The following is an 18,751-nucleotide window of genomic DNA, read 5'->3' as shown; positions in this document are numbered from 1 at the left end:
CTCAAGCTTGAGGGTAAGGTCAGCGGAACATATAGCTTCAAGAACACTCTGAATGCGATTAAGGTGCTCGTAAACGTTCTTGAAAAGACAATGACATTATCTAGATAGACGAGGCAACGGTTTCACTTGAGGTCAGCGAGAACGGTATCCATCATTCGTTGGAATGTGGCCGGAGTGGAACAGAGACCGAATGGGAGCACTCGGAATTTATACGGACCGTCAGGAGTTACAAAAGCTGTTTTTTTCGTGGTCACGTTCATCAACTTCAATTCGCCAGTAACCACTTTTGAGGTCGATTGAGGAAAAGTACTTTGCTCTCCTCAGCCTGTCAAGAGAATCATCCACTCGAGGCAACGGGTACATGTCTTTCTTTGTGACGTTATTCAGCTTCTTATAATCGACACAAAAGCGAAGTATACCATCCTTCTTCTTTACAAGGACTACTGGCGATGACCAAGGGCTGCTCTATGGCTGTAATACACCGTCTTGAAGCATTTCCTTCACTTGCTTTTGAATCACGCGTCGTTCAGTTGGTGAAACTTGGTAAGGCTGTTGCCGTATAGGGTACGCGTCACTGTAGGTGATAATACGGTGTTTGATAATCGATGTCTGACGGATTCTCGATGAACGTGCAAAACAGGCGTGGAATTCTATCAACAGGTCGTTAAGCCTTCGTTTGTTTTCGTCAGAAAGCGTTGGATTTACGTCGACACACTGGAGAGGTGCTTCGGCATTATCGGTCGCCTTGGAAGCAAAACACTCAGTCACATTGGTTACTGGATAGGCATAGTCGATGACAGTACCAGTGAAAAGGTGTCGGTGCTCGTAGCTGAAGTTTGTAACAAGAACCTCGCTGTCGCCAGCCTGGAGGTCTACTAGGCTTCGTGATACGCAGACACTCTGGGAAAAGAGTAGGGATCGATTGCTCTCCGCCACCATTTCACCGTGTGCTGATTCGTTACACGCCACTTGAACCATACCACTTAAGCGCGGTAGTATCATCACATCATCATCAATTACACGCAGGCATACTCGATCGTGGCTGAGTTTATGCTCTCGTGTGGCGCTTTTGTTAAAACATGACGTGGCGTTGTCGAATGTCGATAATAGCACCATGCTCTCTCAGGAAGTCCATGCCAATGATCAGGTCTCCAGAACACTGACGTAGAACGCTCAAGCTGACAACAAAGGTAGAACCACGAATCTGTATTCGTGCTGTGCAAACGCCGAGTGGCTTGACGATGTGCCCGCCAGCAGTACAAATTGGCCTAAGGTTCCAAGGCATCGTGACTTTCTACAGAAGAACAGCCTGTTTTTCACTTAATATAGAAAAATCCGCACCCGTGTCAACTAAAGCACTGACTTTGCGACCGTCGAGCAGCACTGGATTGTCTAATGAACTCTTTGCGGAACCAGCTGGTGTCGTCGTCGTCGGGGTATTGTCAGTTTGCAGAAGCGTCGGTAGGAGGCCTTGAGCTTGTCCAGTATGAGCGGACTCTCCCCCGAAGATCGCTGTGGTTAGTTTTCCCGGCGTGGACTGGGTGACCGACCCTACGCCACGCTCGAATAGGTATGACGATTAGGAGAAAATCACCGCGGTGACGGGGAGCGTGACTAGTGCAAGGACGACAATGTTCCGCGCTGATGAGCCACATACACTTCAATTTCAGGAGGCCACTGACCGAACCTGGGTGGTGGTGAGTTTGTCGAAAATCCACGTAGTCTAAGTTGTCGGTAAGAACAGTGTTGGTACAGATGCCCAGCTTCTCCAAAGTGGAAGCAGAGAGGACGTCTATCTGGCGCACGCCAGACGTCTGATTTCCACGAAATCAGGCGAAGCGCGTTGTAATATGGCGCCGCTTGGCCCGCCTGCTGCATAGCTAGGGCCACGGTGAGATGCGAGATTGCGGGTGTAACAGGTTGCCACAAAGCTTGAGCATACGGCATACGGGGGAAGTCACTGGGTGGTTGATAATCCCGCATAAAAGGAGGTTCTCTTAAGGCAGGCTGGACTGCATCTCGGACTACGCTGGACAACGAGGGCTGCGAGGGCACTGACAGCTTCTGAAGTTCTTCGCGGATGACTGAACATATGAGCTCTTGGAAGAAATATATTTGGCCACCGAAAGCTCCCAAGTAGTCCGTAGTTGAAGCGTTGACGTGCCGTTCATATGACGGGGCCCGGTGCCTAAGAGTGCTTTCGACGGTGATGGCTTTTCTGAGAAATTCGAACACAGTCTTGGGAGGACGGCGCACAAGCCCATCGAAAAACTGTTCTTTCACCCCACGCATGAGGTACCGTACCTTATTTCCTTCTGTCATGCTGGGGTCACCTCGGTGGAAAAGACGCGTCATGTACTCGACATACATTTCAACCCCTTCATTCGGTAGTTGTATGCGGGACTGCAAATCGCGCTCAGCTCTCTTCCGTCGATCAGGGCTGGCATATGTCCCAAGAAGTCGGCGTTTGAAGTCTTCCCAGGATGTAAGAATACCTGCCCGGTTCTCTTATTATACACGTGCGCCGTCCAAAAGACTGAAATAGACGTGCCGCAGTTTGTCTGCGTCGTCCAACTGGTTGTGCACGGCAACGAACTCGTAATGAACGAGCCAATCTTCGACATCCTCAAGTGCAGTGCCATTAAAGGGATTTGGCGTTCGCAGTGTGAGTAAGGTGCAATGATGTGGCGTAGTGCCGTTCCTACCATTTGGGTTGGTGTCAGTGGGGCTGGTCAGAGCTGCCATGTTGTTTCCAACAGTCCAAACTCAGGGGATTGACCTCGGATTCTTCTGCTGGCGCGGTACACAGGAGGGACCACCGGTACGACGCTTGAGTTCTTGCTATGTGGAGGGTTACGGTGCATTGATTACCCAGCACGTCCATCAGTTTGTCACGCACCAAGAGCCCTGAAGACAAGACAGGAGCAGCGGGGCAGAAAGACACGAGCGTGTATCTTTAAACGAAGCACTAACACACACTTCTTCTTTGTTCTCTTTTACCTTTTCGGCTCGCTAGGGCTTGCCGGCTCACAACTCTAGGTGGCAATATATATATATATATATATATATATATATATATATATATATATATATATATTTATATATATATATATATATATATATATATATATATATAAATATATATATAAATATATATATATATATATATATATATATGTGACGCTATGCTGAATGGGTGACGTGGCCTGGTTCATACCCCATGTTTATTCTGTTCTGCACTTCCTCTTCATCTACTTCTCCTAACCATCCCTGCCTTCTTACGTCAAAGGATTCCCCCTCCCCCCGAAAGATGGTACCAGTTACAAACTACAACAAATTGAAGAAAAGAATAAACAACATAATGGCCAAATTCAGTTTCACGTCCCGATGGAGTTCCACAATCTCACTAAATCTTCAAGGCCGAGGGGGCAGTCCGGTGATTTTTATGACGCCTCTGGTGGACGAGCTTGACTGTTGCGTTCTGGATAGAGTGCACCACACATGGATACTGGCAATACTGCTTGAACTGTTCTGGGGACTAAGCAAAGTTGGAACGCATTGTTGCATCGGTGGCTCGTGTTTCGTGGGTGTTGTATTTTTCGTCGTGAATGGTGCGATTCCGGTGCTTCTTGCTTTAGTGCTTTTTGACAGACTGTGACTAAGTGCCTGAGTGCTTGCGGTTTGCAAGCAGTGCTTCCGCGTCTTTCTCGGCGCTTTCTGTGGTGTTGCAGTCGGCGGAATAGCAGTCGCTGGGAGTGTTTCTGGCGGCTTTTCTTTGTCCGAAAGTGTCTGACGTCTTGTTGGTTTAGAGATCTTATTTTTCGACGTTCAACTGGTGAACGCGCTTCCATTAAATTTGTCGTTCGCCGATGCCCTTGTTGCGATCTCTCTCGTTGTTTTCTGAGTTTGTGAACTTCGTTTTCCTTGCTTTGCTGGTGCTGCTCAGGAGATGGTTGTAGTGGCGCCCCTTCTGGAATCGGGCAATCATTTCCTTCGAGGTTTGACGCGTCCTGTAGACAGCTGATGCATGGCGAGCTGGTGTCTAGCTTATAGGGCATAGTTGGTAATGTGCCATCATTATGCTCTTCAAAGACTTCGGTAAGGTGTTCTAGTATGAACGCTTCGGACAGACAGTTGCGAGCGAGGTTTGGTGTATGTATTACTTCTGCATTTTTTCGGTTCTTGGAGCTGTAAGCACTGTATGGGGATACCATAGGTGACGTGGCATTACTAGGTTTTAACTGCAGATTTTGGCAAGTCTGTGGGGCCGCAGAAACGACACGAAGCTCTTCAGGGGCTTTTCGCAGTTCACTGCGAGTGGTTCTTGCGCCTGGTAGCTTGCGACGTTCGATGCATCTGAGGCTTCTGCTTTGCTTCGACTGTCCAGTGTGTGTTCACCGCACGGTGATGAATGAACATGTCCGGAAAGAGCATGGCTTGACAGGGTATTTTCGTGAAGCGTTAGGTCGTCTACCGAGGTCGCGGCGTCCTTATGAGGCAAATGGTGATCGATAGGAGCGCTTGAAAAACCGCGTGACGAAAACCCAGGTGGTGGACCACGTATGCCAGACGAAGAGTGAACGGCATCAGGTGGTTGGGCAACGTCTCGGGTCATATGCTGAAGCGATGACTTCGCAAATGCCGACTTTCGTGCAGAAGGGAGGCACGCTCGATGGCTGTGTTTTTCCCAAAATGCGCGTTGTCGTCTACCACTGAACTCGTGTGCCACTTCGTCTTTTGTCAGAGGTCGAATCTTGTTGTGCGTTTGAATGGTTGAAGACTGCCTGTAAAATTGACGACTGAGTGCAGTTGTCTGTGGATGGTGGGTTACAAGCAAGTCTTCGTCGTAGTCGTCATCGTATTTTTTAAACCAAACGATCATTTCTTGTTTTATCTTTTGCCAAGACTCATCGTTGTCGAATATGTGGGTGAGGTAAAATTTAAATGCCTCACCGGTGACATAGTCGCTGAAGTTCGTAACCATCTCCCGTTCCGACCAAGATGCAGCGGTAGCGTGGAACTCGAACAGGTCGAACCAGTCCTGTACAGGCCCATCATCCGCTGCTCCGGTGTACTTGGGGATGGGAAGGTCGGTCGATGATTCTGTCATGCTGCTGGTCGCTGTGTGCGGCTAGGAGATGATTCCGTAGTCGATGTATGGTCAGGGCGTCTTGTGTAAAACTGCGTCGATGATGAGTGACTGATGAAGGGGCAGGCAGGTCTCCATCCTGTCGACTTGTGTGACGCTATGCTGAATGGGTGACGTGGCCTGGTTCATACCCCATGTTTATTCTGTTCTGCACTTCCTCTTCATCTACTTCTCCTAACCATCCCTGCCTTCTTACGTCACATATATATATATATATATATATATATATATATATATATATATATATATATATATATATATACATATATATATGGCGCCAATGATGAAGAGGGCCGGAACGAATAATGATGATGATGGTTATTGAGAGATGAGGAAGATGACATCCAGTGAATTCTTACACTAATTTCCCCCGTCGGCGGAAGCGGCCAGCCTGGCCGCAAATTACGCTGTAGAACGCATACCTTAGGGCTTGAGATGGAAACGTGCGCAATCTTTGTCCCACGGCAGCATTGGTCAGTGGTGGCACGAACAGGTGTGACACGTTAGTTCACCGGTGTGGTCTGTTCTACAACTTTGTAGGGGCAAAGATAGCGTGACTCAAGCTTCTCGCATAAGCCAGGCGTTCACGCAGGAGTCCACAGAAGTACATCTTCACCAGGGCGGTAGAACACGACGCAGTGAGTGGCATAGTAACGATGTTTGCGAGCTTCTTGGCTAGCTTCGGTGTTTACACAAGCAAAATGACGGAATTGAGCAACACGGGACAGAAACTGGTCGCAAACGAATGGTGAAGAGTTGACGGGGTCAGAAAAAAACGAAACGTCGAGTGGTAAGGTCGGTTGGCATCCGTATACTAGGAAAAATGGAGAACAGCCTGTGGTTCGTTGAACTGACGTATTATATGCATACGTGACAAAGGGAATAAGGCATCCAAATTGCGATGGTCCGGTCGGATATACGTAGACAGCATGTCACACAGCGTGCGATGAAATCTTTCCCTTAAGCTATTGGTTTGTGGGTGATAGCTAGATGTTGTTTTGTGAGCTGTTTTTAATGCTTGAAGAACTTCACTGAGCGTGCTTGAAAGAAATGCCTTGCCCCGGTCGCTCAAAAGAGCACGAGGGGCTCCGTGACGTAAGTAAATAGCATTCAAGAAGAAAATTGCTACTTCCGAAGCAGTTCCTGACGTGATCGAGGTCGTCTCAGCGTACCGGGTCAAGTGATCAACCGCGGTGACGATCCATCTCTTGCCGTCCGATGCAGTTGGGAGGGGCCCGAAGAGGTCAATTCCGACGACAGAGAACGGCTCTAATGGACAAGGAAGTGGTTGTAGGGTCCCGACTGGAGCAGTAGTGGGCCGCCTGCGGTGTTCGCAAAGTGCGCACAAGGCAATATATTTGGCTACCATCGTGGGAAGACCTGGCCAGAAAAATCAACTGCGGATGCGCTCGTATGTTTTGTAGTTACCCAAGTGTCCTCCCGTCGGGTCGTGGGAAGCGTTCAGAACTTCAGTGCGTAGTGCGCGTGGTACGACGGGAACCCATCGGTGGCCATCCGGGTGTAAAATGTATCGATATGGCACATCGCCCTCCAATTTCAATAGTCGAAGTTGTTTCTAGAGCCTGGCATTTGGGGAAGATGAAGCGCGGTAAGCCGACAGATGATGTCGGTGCAATAAGAATCGGCTCGCTGCTGAGTGGTAAGTACTGACGGACGGGTGGATGAAGGTAGGGAAGAAATGGATGATATCGACGAGGCGTCCTCCGTATAGCCCATTTGACAAGGGGATGCGACTTGCACCGAAGACTGCGGCAAAGGGCATCGTGACAAAGCGTCGGCATTTTGGTGTTGTCTGCCAGTCTTGTAGATGAAGTCGAAGTCATACGATTGTAATCGGAGAATCAAGCGGCCAAGTTGTCCCAACAAGTTTTTGATTGTGGACAACCAGCAAAGAGCATGGTGGTCTGTCACAACAGTAAAGTGTTGACCATGCAGATACGGACGAAATTTTTGGATCGACCAGACAACAGCTAAGCACTCTTGTTAGGTTATCGAGTACCTCTTCTCTGCAGAGGTAAGAGTGCGGCTTGCATACGCGACAACTTTCTCGCGAAAGGCATGGTCACGCTGGAGGAGTACGGCGCCGATTCCTTGTCCACTAGCATCAGTGTGTAATATCGTAGGTACCGTGTCATCGAAATAAAAAGCTCCAGTGGGGATGTAAGTGCCTGCTTGAGCTCTAGAAATGAGACTTCGCATTGACCATTCCATTCGAAGGAACCGGTACTAGCAAGGAGCTTGTGGAGAGGAGCGGCCATAGTTGCAAACTTGCGAATAAAGCGGCGAAAGTACGCTGCGAGTCCAAGGAAACTGTGTAGTTCTTTGGAACGAAAGGGTCGCCAAAAGTTGAGGACTGCTGAAATTTTGTCCGGATTGGGCTGGATGCCATCTTTACTAACGAGATCCCAGAACTTTTATAGCTGTGTCCGAAATGGTACTTCTTTGTGTTTAGTTGAAGCACGGCATTGGAGAGACGTGCGAGCACTTAATCTAGACGTTGCAGATGACCAGAAAAAGTGGAAGAAAACACGATATCATCGAGGTAGCATAGACAAGTTTTCCACTTGAGGTCACGATGAACACTGTCGATCATCCTTTCAAATGTGGCGGGAGCATTACATAGGCTGAATGGCAATACGTTAAACTTGTAAAGACCGTCCGGCGTAGAAAAGGCGGTCTTTTCTTTGTCTGCTTTGTTCATTGGTATTTGCCAATACCCTGACCGAAGGTCAAGGGTGGAGAAGTATTGGACGCCTTGCAATGAGTCAAGTACATCATCTACACGGGGCATCGGATATACATCCTTTTGTGTAATCTATTTAAGCGCGTGGTAATCAACACAAAATCGTACCGATCCACCCTTCTTTTGTACCAAAACAACGGGTGATGACCAAGAACTGGTAGAGGTTCGTATGACGTTTCTTTTTAGCATATCGGTCACGTTCTCCTCGACGATATTGCACTCGGCCAAGGAGACTCGGTAGGGACGACGGCGTACAACAATCTGACCTTCAGTGTCGATGCGATGATGCGACACTGTGGCCTGTCCTAGTGCCGAAGCATTGGCGTCAAAGGAGGCCTGATGTTTCGTTAGCAAATTCAGCAACGCCTCACGTTGAGAACCAGAATGGTCAGGATTTATCCCGGGAGCAAAAAAGGAAGAAGTAACAGACCGGGCGTGTTGTGGCTGAGCTGTCAAGGCGTGAAGAGAGACCAAAGATACCAGTTGGGTATCCACATAACACGACTCTGCAGAACCTTGGGGAGGAGGACAGGATCCGGGGTAGGGTTCAGGCCAAGGATTATCGCAGCACTGTCTTTGAACAGCACCAGGCTGGAGGGGATCACAACGCCACGAGCTAGACAGTGGCTGGAAGGTGTGATAAGGACGTCACCATTAGCAATATTCGGAGAAGTGATGGTGATGAGTTTCTCCTGACCCGGGAGCACTATGGTATCGGAAGCTGTGAAAAAACGCAATAGCTTTTCGTCTTTCGTCGACATGGTCGCTGCAGTGATCGGTCTTGGTTATCCCGACTACACGTTGACGGCAAGAAATTAATGCAGATGCTGATAAGAGAAAGTCCCAGCCTAAAATTAGTTCTTGAGCACATGAAATTAAGATAGCGAAAATGATGTGATGACGAATACCATCAATGAAGACACGCGTTGTACATTGGGCCAATGGTCTAATAATTGCTCCATTGGCCCCAATCAAAGATGATCCAAGGCAGGGTGTCTTCACTTTCCGCAATCGAGAACACAAGTTGGCACGCATAACTGAAATAGTTGCTTCCGTGTCCACCAAAGCCAACACCCGTACACCTTGCACAGTTACCGATCGGATGTTTGACAGTCGTTCAGGAGGACTAGGGTCATTTCGCCGCGATGCAGTGTTCCCTCCAAAAACTGCCCTGTTTAGTTTTCCGATCACTGGGCAGCCAGTTGAGAGATAGGTCGAAGTGGTGAAACAGAGCGTCGGCGTGGCGAAGGGGAGCGTGGTCGGGAGGCACGCGTATTGTTGGTTGTGTTGGAAATGCGCACAGGAGAAGGAGATAGGTGGTGAGGAGGACTGTCGGCATAACGGTAGTAAGCTCGAGCACATGTGTCTCGTTCAAAAGCGGCACAACTACGACTTTCATCTTGCTGCCGACGTCGACAGACCCGGGAAATGTGTCCTAGAATTCCACAGTAGTAGCAAACAGGTCGTCGGGCCCGCCAGGAAGAATGGTATGTAGGGTTCCGTGGACGGGCGACTAGAGGTGCAAGATGTTCGTGATCAGGCAGAGGTGGGGGTACTTGAGACGGCGAGGGTTGCATTGAGGCGATCTGTGCATACGAAGCGGGTTGGGGGCATCGTGGAGCACGGGGGTTTGATGTTCTTGTGGAGCCCACTCCTCTCAATTTCGCCAAGAAAAATGTGCTTGTTCCACATTGTGTTCTGTAGATCAGTGATAGGTGATCAGCCTTATGGGTGTCGAACTATTCAAATGAACCTGTCATGCTACCCTGCGGATTGCGACTCGCCCTCTTCGAACAAAATGCGAACAGTTTTTTTTGCGCGATGAGAGCGTAGATCCTATTTGTGCAGCGCACAGAAGCCAACTTTCTGAGTATGGTAAAGAAGTCGCCATCATCAGAAAAACGTCAAGCTTTGGTCTAAGTCCTTGCGAAGCACGCTACTATACTTGACACTACGCAGAATGAAGAGCAAATAAGTGTACCCGAGCCAGGTACTCACCACGGGTTTGACACAGGAGCCGCTCATCCTATCCGTCAGAAACCATGTTGTGTCTCATCTGCGGAGCGCAAGGTCATTGCTCAACAGGTAGAAGAGATCTTAAAGAAAAGGGTCATACTAGAGTCGTGTAGCCCGTGGGCTGCTCCTGTGTTTCTTCTCCGAAATAAGGATGGTAAATAGCAATTCTATGTGGACTACAGACGGCTCAACTCTGTTACTAAAAAGGATGTCTACCCACATCCCAGGATTGATGACATCATCGATTGTTTACGTTCGGCATCGTACTTCTCCTCGGTGGATTCGAGATCCGGTTATTAGCAAATCCCCATGCACTCGAATGACAAAGAAAAAACGGCCTTCATAACCCCAGATGGTCTATTCTAAATCAGTGTAATGCATTTTGGCCTATGGAATGCTCCAGCCACGCTTTAGTGCTTCATGGACTCTATATAACATGGAATAAAGTGGGAAGTTTGTCTTTGCTACCTGGATGACATTATACTTTTTCGCCGTACATTCTATGAGCACAGCCATCGTGTAGACATTGTTGTCACCTGCCTTGAGAGAGCTAACCTCACCCTGAACTCTAAGAAGTGTCACTCCAGCAGCCGTGAGACTCTCGTTCTTGATCACCAGTGGAAAAGCATAGCTTTCCACCGTAAACCCAGAAAGTCGCTACAGTCAACAGCTTCAAACAGCCTCAGTTGGTACGAGAGTTGCGAAGCTTTTTGGGCCTATACTCGTACTTCCGTCGCTTCGTGCCGAAGTTCGCCGACGTCGCTTACCCTTTAACGCCCCTACTCAACAAGAACGCATCTCTTCGGCGGTCAGCGGAATGCGAGTCGTCTTTTCCGCAACTCCAGTTTGTTCTTACGTCAGGGCCCGTACTTCGCCACTATGATCCGTTTTCTGCCACAGAAATTCATACCGACGCCAGTGGTGTAGGTATCGGCGCCACCTTGGTCCAACGCCACGGATCTGCTGAACAAATTGTTGCCTATGCCAATCGCTGTTTAAGAAAACGGGAGCAAAACTATACTGTCACAGAGCAGGAATGTCTCGCGGTTATGTACGCCGTGCAAAATTTTGCCCTTATATCTATGGACGCCCATTCTCGATTATCACGGACCACCATTCTTTATGTTGGCTCACTGGACTACGGGAACCGTCTGGTCGTCTTGCTCGTTGGGCGTTACGATTGCAAGAACATGACTTTGAAGTCTGTTACAAGAACGGTCGTCGTTATGCCGACGCCGATTGCCTTTTACGGCTTCCCCACCCGACAACCAAGTGTGACGCTGACAACTTTGATGAATATTTGGCAGCAGTGGATACTCCGTTTCCTGACCTAACAACATTTCGAGCAGAGCAACGCAGTGACTACAGTCTTGCTTCTTTCTTTATTTCCGGAACAAGCAGTCAACGTGGTTTCGTCGTAAAGGAATGCATTCTTTACAAAAAGAATTATTCCGACGTAGGCCCTAACCTACTTGTAAATGTGCCTACCAGTCTGCGACAACACGTACTTCGAGCATTGCACGACGACCTAACATCTGGCCATATGGTTTTTTTTCTAGGACATTTTATCACGCGCAAGAACGATTCTTCTGGCCGAAGATGCGTAAACGTGTGACTGCATATGTTGCGAGCTGTGAGCAATGTCAACGCCACGCGTCCTAAACTCAGCCAGCCGGACTACTTATTCCCATAGCACCCCCGGGTTCACCATTTGACGTCGTCTGCGTTGACCTGCTCGGCCGTTTTCCGTGATCAACGGACTGCAACCGATAGATTATTGTGGGCGTTGACTACCTCACACGCTACGCCGAAACTGCGGTGATTCCTGCGGCAACGGTCACTCAAGTTTCACAGTTCATGCTGTCGCACATTATATTACGCCATGGATCCCCCCGTGTCATCATCGGTGCTCGCGGGCGGCGATTTGGCGCTGCTGTAGTTGAAGACCTCCTTCGTCTCGCTTCGTGCCATTTCCGTCACACTACCCCGTATCACCCGCAGGCTAATGGTTTGACAGAACAAACTAATAGGACTCTCGTCAACATGACTTCCATGTGTGTTGATTCCGGACACACAACATGGGATGCGATCTTGCTATTTATAACTTTCGCCACCTAACACTGCACAGCACCAAACAACGCGATACAGTCCATTTTATCTGCTCTACGCACTCTAACCCCGCACAGCTCTTGACACTATTCTTCCTTTTTCTGAGACAGATCAACCTACTCTCGCAGAAACTATTTGCCACGCAGAAGAGGCCCGGCGCATCACCTGTCTTCGAACTTTCGTCTCCCAAAAAGCTCTAAGAACCGTTACAACAGAAGTCACCGGCACGCATTGTTTGATACAGGGGAATTGGCGTGGCTTTCGACGCCGCTTCGCAAGCGTGGCCTCTGCCAAAAGTCTCTGGCAAACTAAACTGGTCCGTTTGTTGCCCTGGAACGTCTCAGCGATGTCACTTACGTGATATCTCGGCTGTTGTCAACTGGCTTCCGCTCAAGCAAGACCAACGTCGTTCATGTCACCCGTTTAAAACGCTATCATCATCGCAACAAAGCGTACCTCGCCCGGCGGGCATCGTCTGCAAAGGGGGAATTGCTACGACACTGAGGGGACGTGTGGAAGATGAGGACAATTAAGTTGGCACGAGTGGTTATCTGTCAGATTCCTGGTTTCTCGCATTCATCTTCTGTTGTAAATAACAGCATCTCACTGTCAATATATATATATGTATATATATATATATATATATATACATATTTATATATATATATATATTTGTGTGTGTGTGTGTTTGATATGTGGGGTTTAACGTCGCAAAACCACCATATGATTATGAGAGATGCCGTAGTGGAGGGCTCCGGAAATTTCGACCACCTGTGGTTCTTTAACGTGCACCCAAATCTGAGTACACGGGCCTACAACATTTCCGCCTTCATCGGAAATGCAGCCGCCGCAGCCGGGATTTGAACCCGTGACGTGCGGGTCAGCAGCCGAGTACATTAGCCACTAGACAACCGCGGCGGGGCGTGTGTGTGTTGTGTGTGTTTGTGTGTGTGTGGGTGTACGCTTGTAAACAGTCGGAGACAAAAGCAATACTTACGACAGATCTATGCGATCTCCGCAAGCAGAGCGCACGCTTAGTGTACTCATTTCTGATCTCCTCCGTGCCCCAGTAGTCTTCCAAGGTTGATACGTCGAATGCGTGCATAAACTCGTGGCCTATTATCTGCAATGAGAATGCGTTATTGGTATCCAAATATCACATATGACACTTTCGCCCAAGAAAAGCAAGCGATTTACAGCTATGCGGTGCTTTTATGAGAATAATGAGCGCACTCTCTGCGCGTACAGCAACATGGCCACATTAAAGTCTACAGCCCAAAGCACTGCCTTTCAGAATGCTGGTCCTATTGAAACAGTACTTTGAAGCGGCACTATGCGATAGGTTGCCTACTTTTCATTGCGACAGCGGAAGCTGCATCAATAAATGCAAGTGTGAGGGGATTGAGAATCACGTTGCAGACAGTCGCACAAAGCTATACGCTCCCTGACTAGCTCACGTGGTGGTGCCACCACAGCGTACCATCAAAATAAAACGCGAGGGTGCGATGGGCACATTTTAATTAAAACTTTTAACCCTGCACACGGCATAGTTACAGAAAAAAACGCATGACTATTCGTTACTCACATGTGCCGCGCTTCCTTGTGGTTCTCCTTGTAGAGTACGTTCACCATCTCGCCTAGCTCTCCCTGTCTTTGTGCTCTCGTAAAGAGTTTGATATGATACATAGGCACTAATGAATAAGGTAAACAGAGCCGGGGATTACTTGAGCAACTACTGTGATTTCAAGTATTGCCATCGCGATAAGTTTGCTTTTAAAGAGCCAGTTAACAGGCTTCAACTTTATTGATAGACCACTCACCAGGTTTGACAATTTGAGCTGACAAGCGCAATATGTAGACGAGGCGTTCATGATCACGTCTGCCAAATCTGCAACGCTACGCCCTGCGGAAACGGGTCAAATTTCAAGATGAACGATGCTCCCTCCCCCTTCTGCCGACGCGTGCTAAGAAATTTAGGGCATGACGTGCGCGTATCAATGGCCGTACGTACACAGCAATGCAGTGACGTTTGTTCTCCACGTAGGCGACTCTGTTATGACGTTGCAAAAAGTGGCACGTGCCATGGCAAAAGCTATTAAATGCAAAGCATTTCTTAGCGAACTTCGGCGACCATGAGCGTATCTATCTATCTATCTATCTATCTATCTATCTATCTATCTATCTATCTATCTATCTATCTATCTATCTATCTATCTATCTATCTATCTATCTATCTATCTATCTATCTATCTATCTATCTATCTATCTATCTATCAATCTATCTATCTATCTATCTATCTATCTATCTATCTATCTATCTATCTATCTAGCTGGCTACGACTTCTAGCTTTCCTGGCCATTTCGATAATGGTATCAATACCGAATTCGGTATGGAATAACATGACTCTATGAAACACGCATTTGACAAGTCATAACATGAAAATTATGACATAAATGTCAAGAATGTCTTGATTTACATTTCATGGTCCTGCAGCTCTTGCGGTGGTTTCATTTACATGACATGTTGCGAAACTGGTAAGAAACGACATGATTGCATGGCGAACACAAGGGACAGACCCTAACATGAAAATCATGGCATGCGTCTCATGTAACGACATGGCTACATCCCAAGCTCATGGTGCGCTCGCGGCTGTTTCACTAGCGTACACATACCAAGTTTTGTATTACGGTACGTGAATGAATGACAAAGGTATAAGACGGGTGCAAACATGATAATGATGAGATGCGTGTCATGTAACACGACTACATGCCACGCTACTGATGCGCTGGCGGCTGTTTCACTAGCTTAATTTATACCAAACATAGTATTACGGAACGCCAATGGATGACGAAGGTATGTTACTGGTGCAAACACGATAAACTTGAGATGCGTGTCTTGTAACAACATGACTACACGCTATTCTCATTATGTCCCGCGGCTATTTCACTAGCTTCACATGTACCAAACTCGGTACTACGCGACGCAAATGGACGATATAGGTAAATGACATATACAAACATGATGATCACGATATACGTGTCATGTAACTACATGACTCCATAGCACACACATGATGCGCCCGCGGCCATTTTGCTAGCTTCACACAAGCCAAATTTGGTATTGCGTGACGTCAATGGATAGCGAAAGTATGTGACTGGTGCTAACTTGATAATCATGAAATGTGTGTGATGTGAGAACTTGACCACGTGCGTTACTCAAGGCGCCAATACTATTCGACATGACGTGGTGCGCGAGCTCGCCGGCGTTCATTCAACGCCTCACGCCGGCGTTGCGGCGCCAGGCACCTGTCCTGCCATATACTCGCAGGAGCAGGCCTCGCTGCGTCGCTTTGACACTTGCGCATTTCAGCACGTCCGGCGTCCCTCCGCCACGACAAGAGGGAGATGTAGGAGTGTTGTCTGGGTAACGCATCGGCGCGAAATACAGTATGCCGCATTTCGCAGCGATTGTTATCGGGCCGGGCCGACGGACGCTGGTCGCGCCAGTCATGGGGCGTCAGAATGCTCGCGTTTTGCTAACGTAGCATCGCAGTGCCCAGCGTGCGTGCGCGTCGATGCTACCATAAAGTATCTTGGGCCCTTCATGATGCACTCGCGGCAATTTTGCTAGCTCCACATATACCAAATTGAGTGTTAAGTGACGTCAATGAATAACGAAAGTGTATGACTGGTGCAAACATGATAATCCTGATACGCGTGTCATGTAACAACATGACAACATAGCACGCTCATAGCGTGCTAGCGGTGCTTTCGCTATATTCACATATACTAAATTTGGTATCACGTGAAGTGAATATAAGACGAAAGAAAACGACACATCCAAACATGATAGTCATGACATGGAAGTCATGTAAGGCATAATTTACCTCCGCCTCGTACCGTTGCGCTGATTTGAAATTGGCATATCAACCTTTCTCACTCGTGCTTCGCATATCATCAATTTCCTCTGTCACGTGGGATCTGCCAAGTTGAGGGGCGAAGCTCCTTATAGCGGCACCCGTTCGTCCGTCGTAGCCGTTGTATTGTGTAACAAGTATAACATTTTGACCTCCAAGGTGGTGCCGGTGAGAGATTGCTTCTGTGCGTTGTTGAACAATAAAAGATAGTGCTCAATGTTCATGTCAAAGGCTGCCAATGGGGAATGAGAGACAGGAGCATTCGGCTGCGATCACGTGCACGCTGCGATCCCATTAGCAGCCATTGGCATATACATTAAGCAATATCTGACAAGAAAGAGTTGCTACACGTTATATTCGCTGGGTGTAACCTTCTTAGTTTTAGAAAGGTTTAGCGAGCGTTGAGCCGCAGTGCCATGAATACAATGAACTAGTATATACCATGAACTCAAGGTGGTTAATGGTGGGAAGTAAATACGAAGCGCAAGCCGTAAGAAAGTAAAAGCCAAATTCTCCTGTCTCGCATTTTCCATTAGCAGCCATTGGCATTTACATTGAGCTTTATCTGACAGGAAAAGGTTGCTACGTTATACTCGCTGGGCGTAACCTCCTTGGTTTTTGAAAGGTTTAGCGAGCGTTGGGCCGCAGTGCCATGAATACAGTGAACTAGAATATATCATGAACTCGAGGTGGTTAAAGGTGGGAAGTAGACCCGAAGCGCAAGTCGTATGAAAGTGTGCGTGTGCCAGCTCTCGTGTAGTCCTTGAAATGTACGCTGGATGGCGGTGCTTTTATATGGGGAATATATGATAAAAAGGTGCGAGATGGTGGTACTTGGAGTGTTGAATAGATGGACGAACGGACACACAGGCAGATGCATGGATGGACGCGGGAACGGACGCAGGGGTGGATGCATGGACGAACACAGGGACGGACGCACGAGCAGATGCACGCACGGATGGGCGGATAGACGCATGGATGGTCACACAGACGGATTCATGGACGGATGGAAACAAGAACGAAAGGACGGACGAATGCTTCGCCCCACTCTCCATCATTCACTACGTGGATAGGATGCCAATTTTTTAACATGGTATGCATAGTTGATGTAATTTATTGCTTGAAAAGATTAATGAAACTCTAAAAAGATGAAGAGACGCAATAAGGGAATGTGAGCGTCTTCTTTCCGTTTTTTTCCCGTGAATTGCATCGAGATGCGGGGCTAATGTGTCGGCGTTTCGCATGCGTTGGTGTCCCCGCGGTCAGCGCATCGAGCAGACGACCGCCGTGGAACGCTCCTACGGGTTCGTGCACTCATTGTGCTCATCTTTTCTACTGCGTCAACGCCAGCGTTTCCAAATGATCCCGCATAAACAGGTAGAAGACCACAAAAAAATTGGCCGATGCCACGTACAGTGGGAATCAATGATATGCGATGCACGAATGAGAAATGCTGATATAACACTTTAAAATCAGCCCAACGTTAAGAGGTGGTCGTAAGGGATGCCGTACATGACTTCCGTGCCATGATTATTATGTTCGAATTTGTCGTTTACCTTCGCCATTTATTCACGTCACGTGATGCCAAATTTAGTATATATAGAGCTTGCAAAACGACCGCGAGCACGCAATGAGCGTGGTATGTTGTCATGTTCTCACATCCCTAGCGTGTCAGGATTATCATCTTTGCACCAGTCATATACTTTCGTCATCCATTGACGTCACTTAACACCCAATTTGGTATATGTGGAGCTAACAAAACGGCCGTGAGCACATCATGAAAAACCCAATCTACTCCTACGTAGCGTTGACGCGCGCGCACGCTGGGCACACCGACGCCAGGTTAGCAAAAGGGGAGCACTCATATAGTCTGACGCCAGGCGCGACCAGCATTCATAAACGCGGCCCGACGGCAACAACCACGAATTGCGACATGCTGCATTTCGCGTCGATGCTATAGAGTACCATTGCTCTATACTGATGCGTAACCCAGTCAAGACTGCGTCTCCCCTTTTCGTGATGGAGGGACGCCGGACGCGCTGAAACCCGCATGCATGAAAGTAGCGCAGAGCGGCGCGCGCCTGCGAGTATATGGCAGGACCGGCGCCTGGCGTGGCAACGCTGCGTGACGCGGCAAAATGAACGTCGGCGAGTACGCGAACCGCGTCATATCGAAATGTATTGGCGCCTCGACTGTGGCATGTAGTAATGTTCTCGCATGACACACATCACACGATTATTATATTTGCACCACTCACTTACCTTCGTCATCCATTGGCGTCACGTAATACCGAATTTGGTATATGTGAATCTAGCAAAACGGCCGCGAGCGCATCATGAATGTGGCATGTAGTCATGTTGTTACATAACACGGATGTCGTGATTATAACGTTTGGATGTGTCATTTACCTATGTCGTCCGTTCGCGTCACGTTGTACTGACTTTGATACATGTGAAGCTAGCGAGACGGCCGCGAGCGCATCAAGAGCGTGAAATGTAGTCATATTGTTGCATGACACGCATCTCATAATTATCAAGTTTGCACCAGTGACATACCTGGGTTATCTATCACGTACTGTATACCAAATGTGGTATATTTTACGCAAGCGAAACGGCCACGAGCGCATTAGCGTGGCATTTAGTCATGTTGTGACATGAGACGCATGTCATCATTTTCATGCTAGGCAATGCAATCACGTCATACCAGACCAGTTTCGCAACATGCCATGTGAATGAAACCACCACAATAGCTGCAGAGCCATGCAATGTATATCATGATATTCATGAAATGCATGT

The 18,751-nt window shown here is 48.1% G+C and overlaps 1 protein-coding gene across 1 annotated transcript in view; it reads right to left on the bottom strand.

Moving 5' to 3' along the window:
- The window catches only part of LOC142803297 (neprilysin-1-like), a 73,453-nt gene that overhangs the window by 27,256 nt on the left and 27,446 nt on the right, over nucleotides 1-18,751 (bottom strand). Inside the window, exon 7 of the mRNA XM_075888428.1 lies at nucleotides 13,036-13,161. Coding sequence (XP_075744543.1) covers nucleotides 13,036-13,161 — 126 coding nt within the window. The remainder of the gene's footprint in view (nucleotides 1-13,035; nucleotides 13,162-18,751) is intronic.

Source organism: Rhipicephalus microplus, chromosome 3 (genome assembly GCF_043290135.1).
Source record: "Rhipicephalus microplus isolate Deutch F79 chromosome 3, USDA_Rmic, whole genome shotgun sequence".
NCBI classification, from domain to species: Eukaryota; Metazoa; Arthropoda; class Arachnida; order Ixodida; family Ixodidae; genus Rhipicephalus; species Rhipicephalus microplus.
The sequence above is the reverse complement of the archived record's forward strand: the minus strand, read 5'-3'. Positions and strand labels throughout refer to the sequence as shown.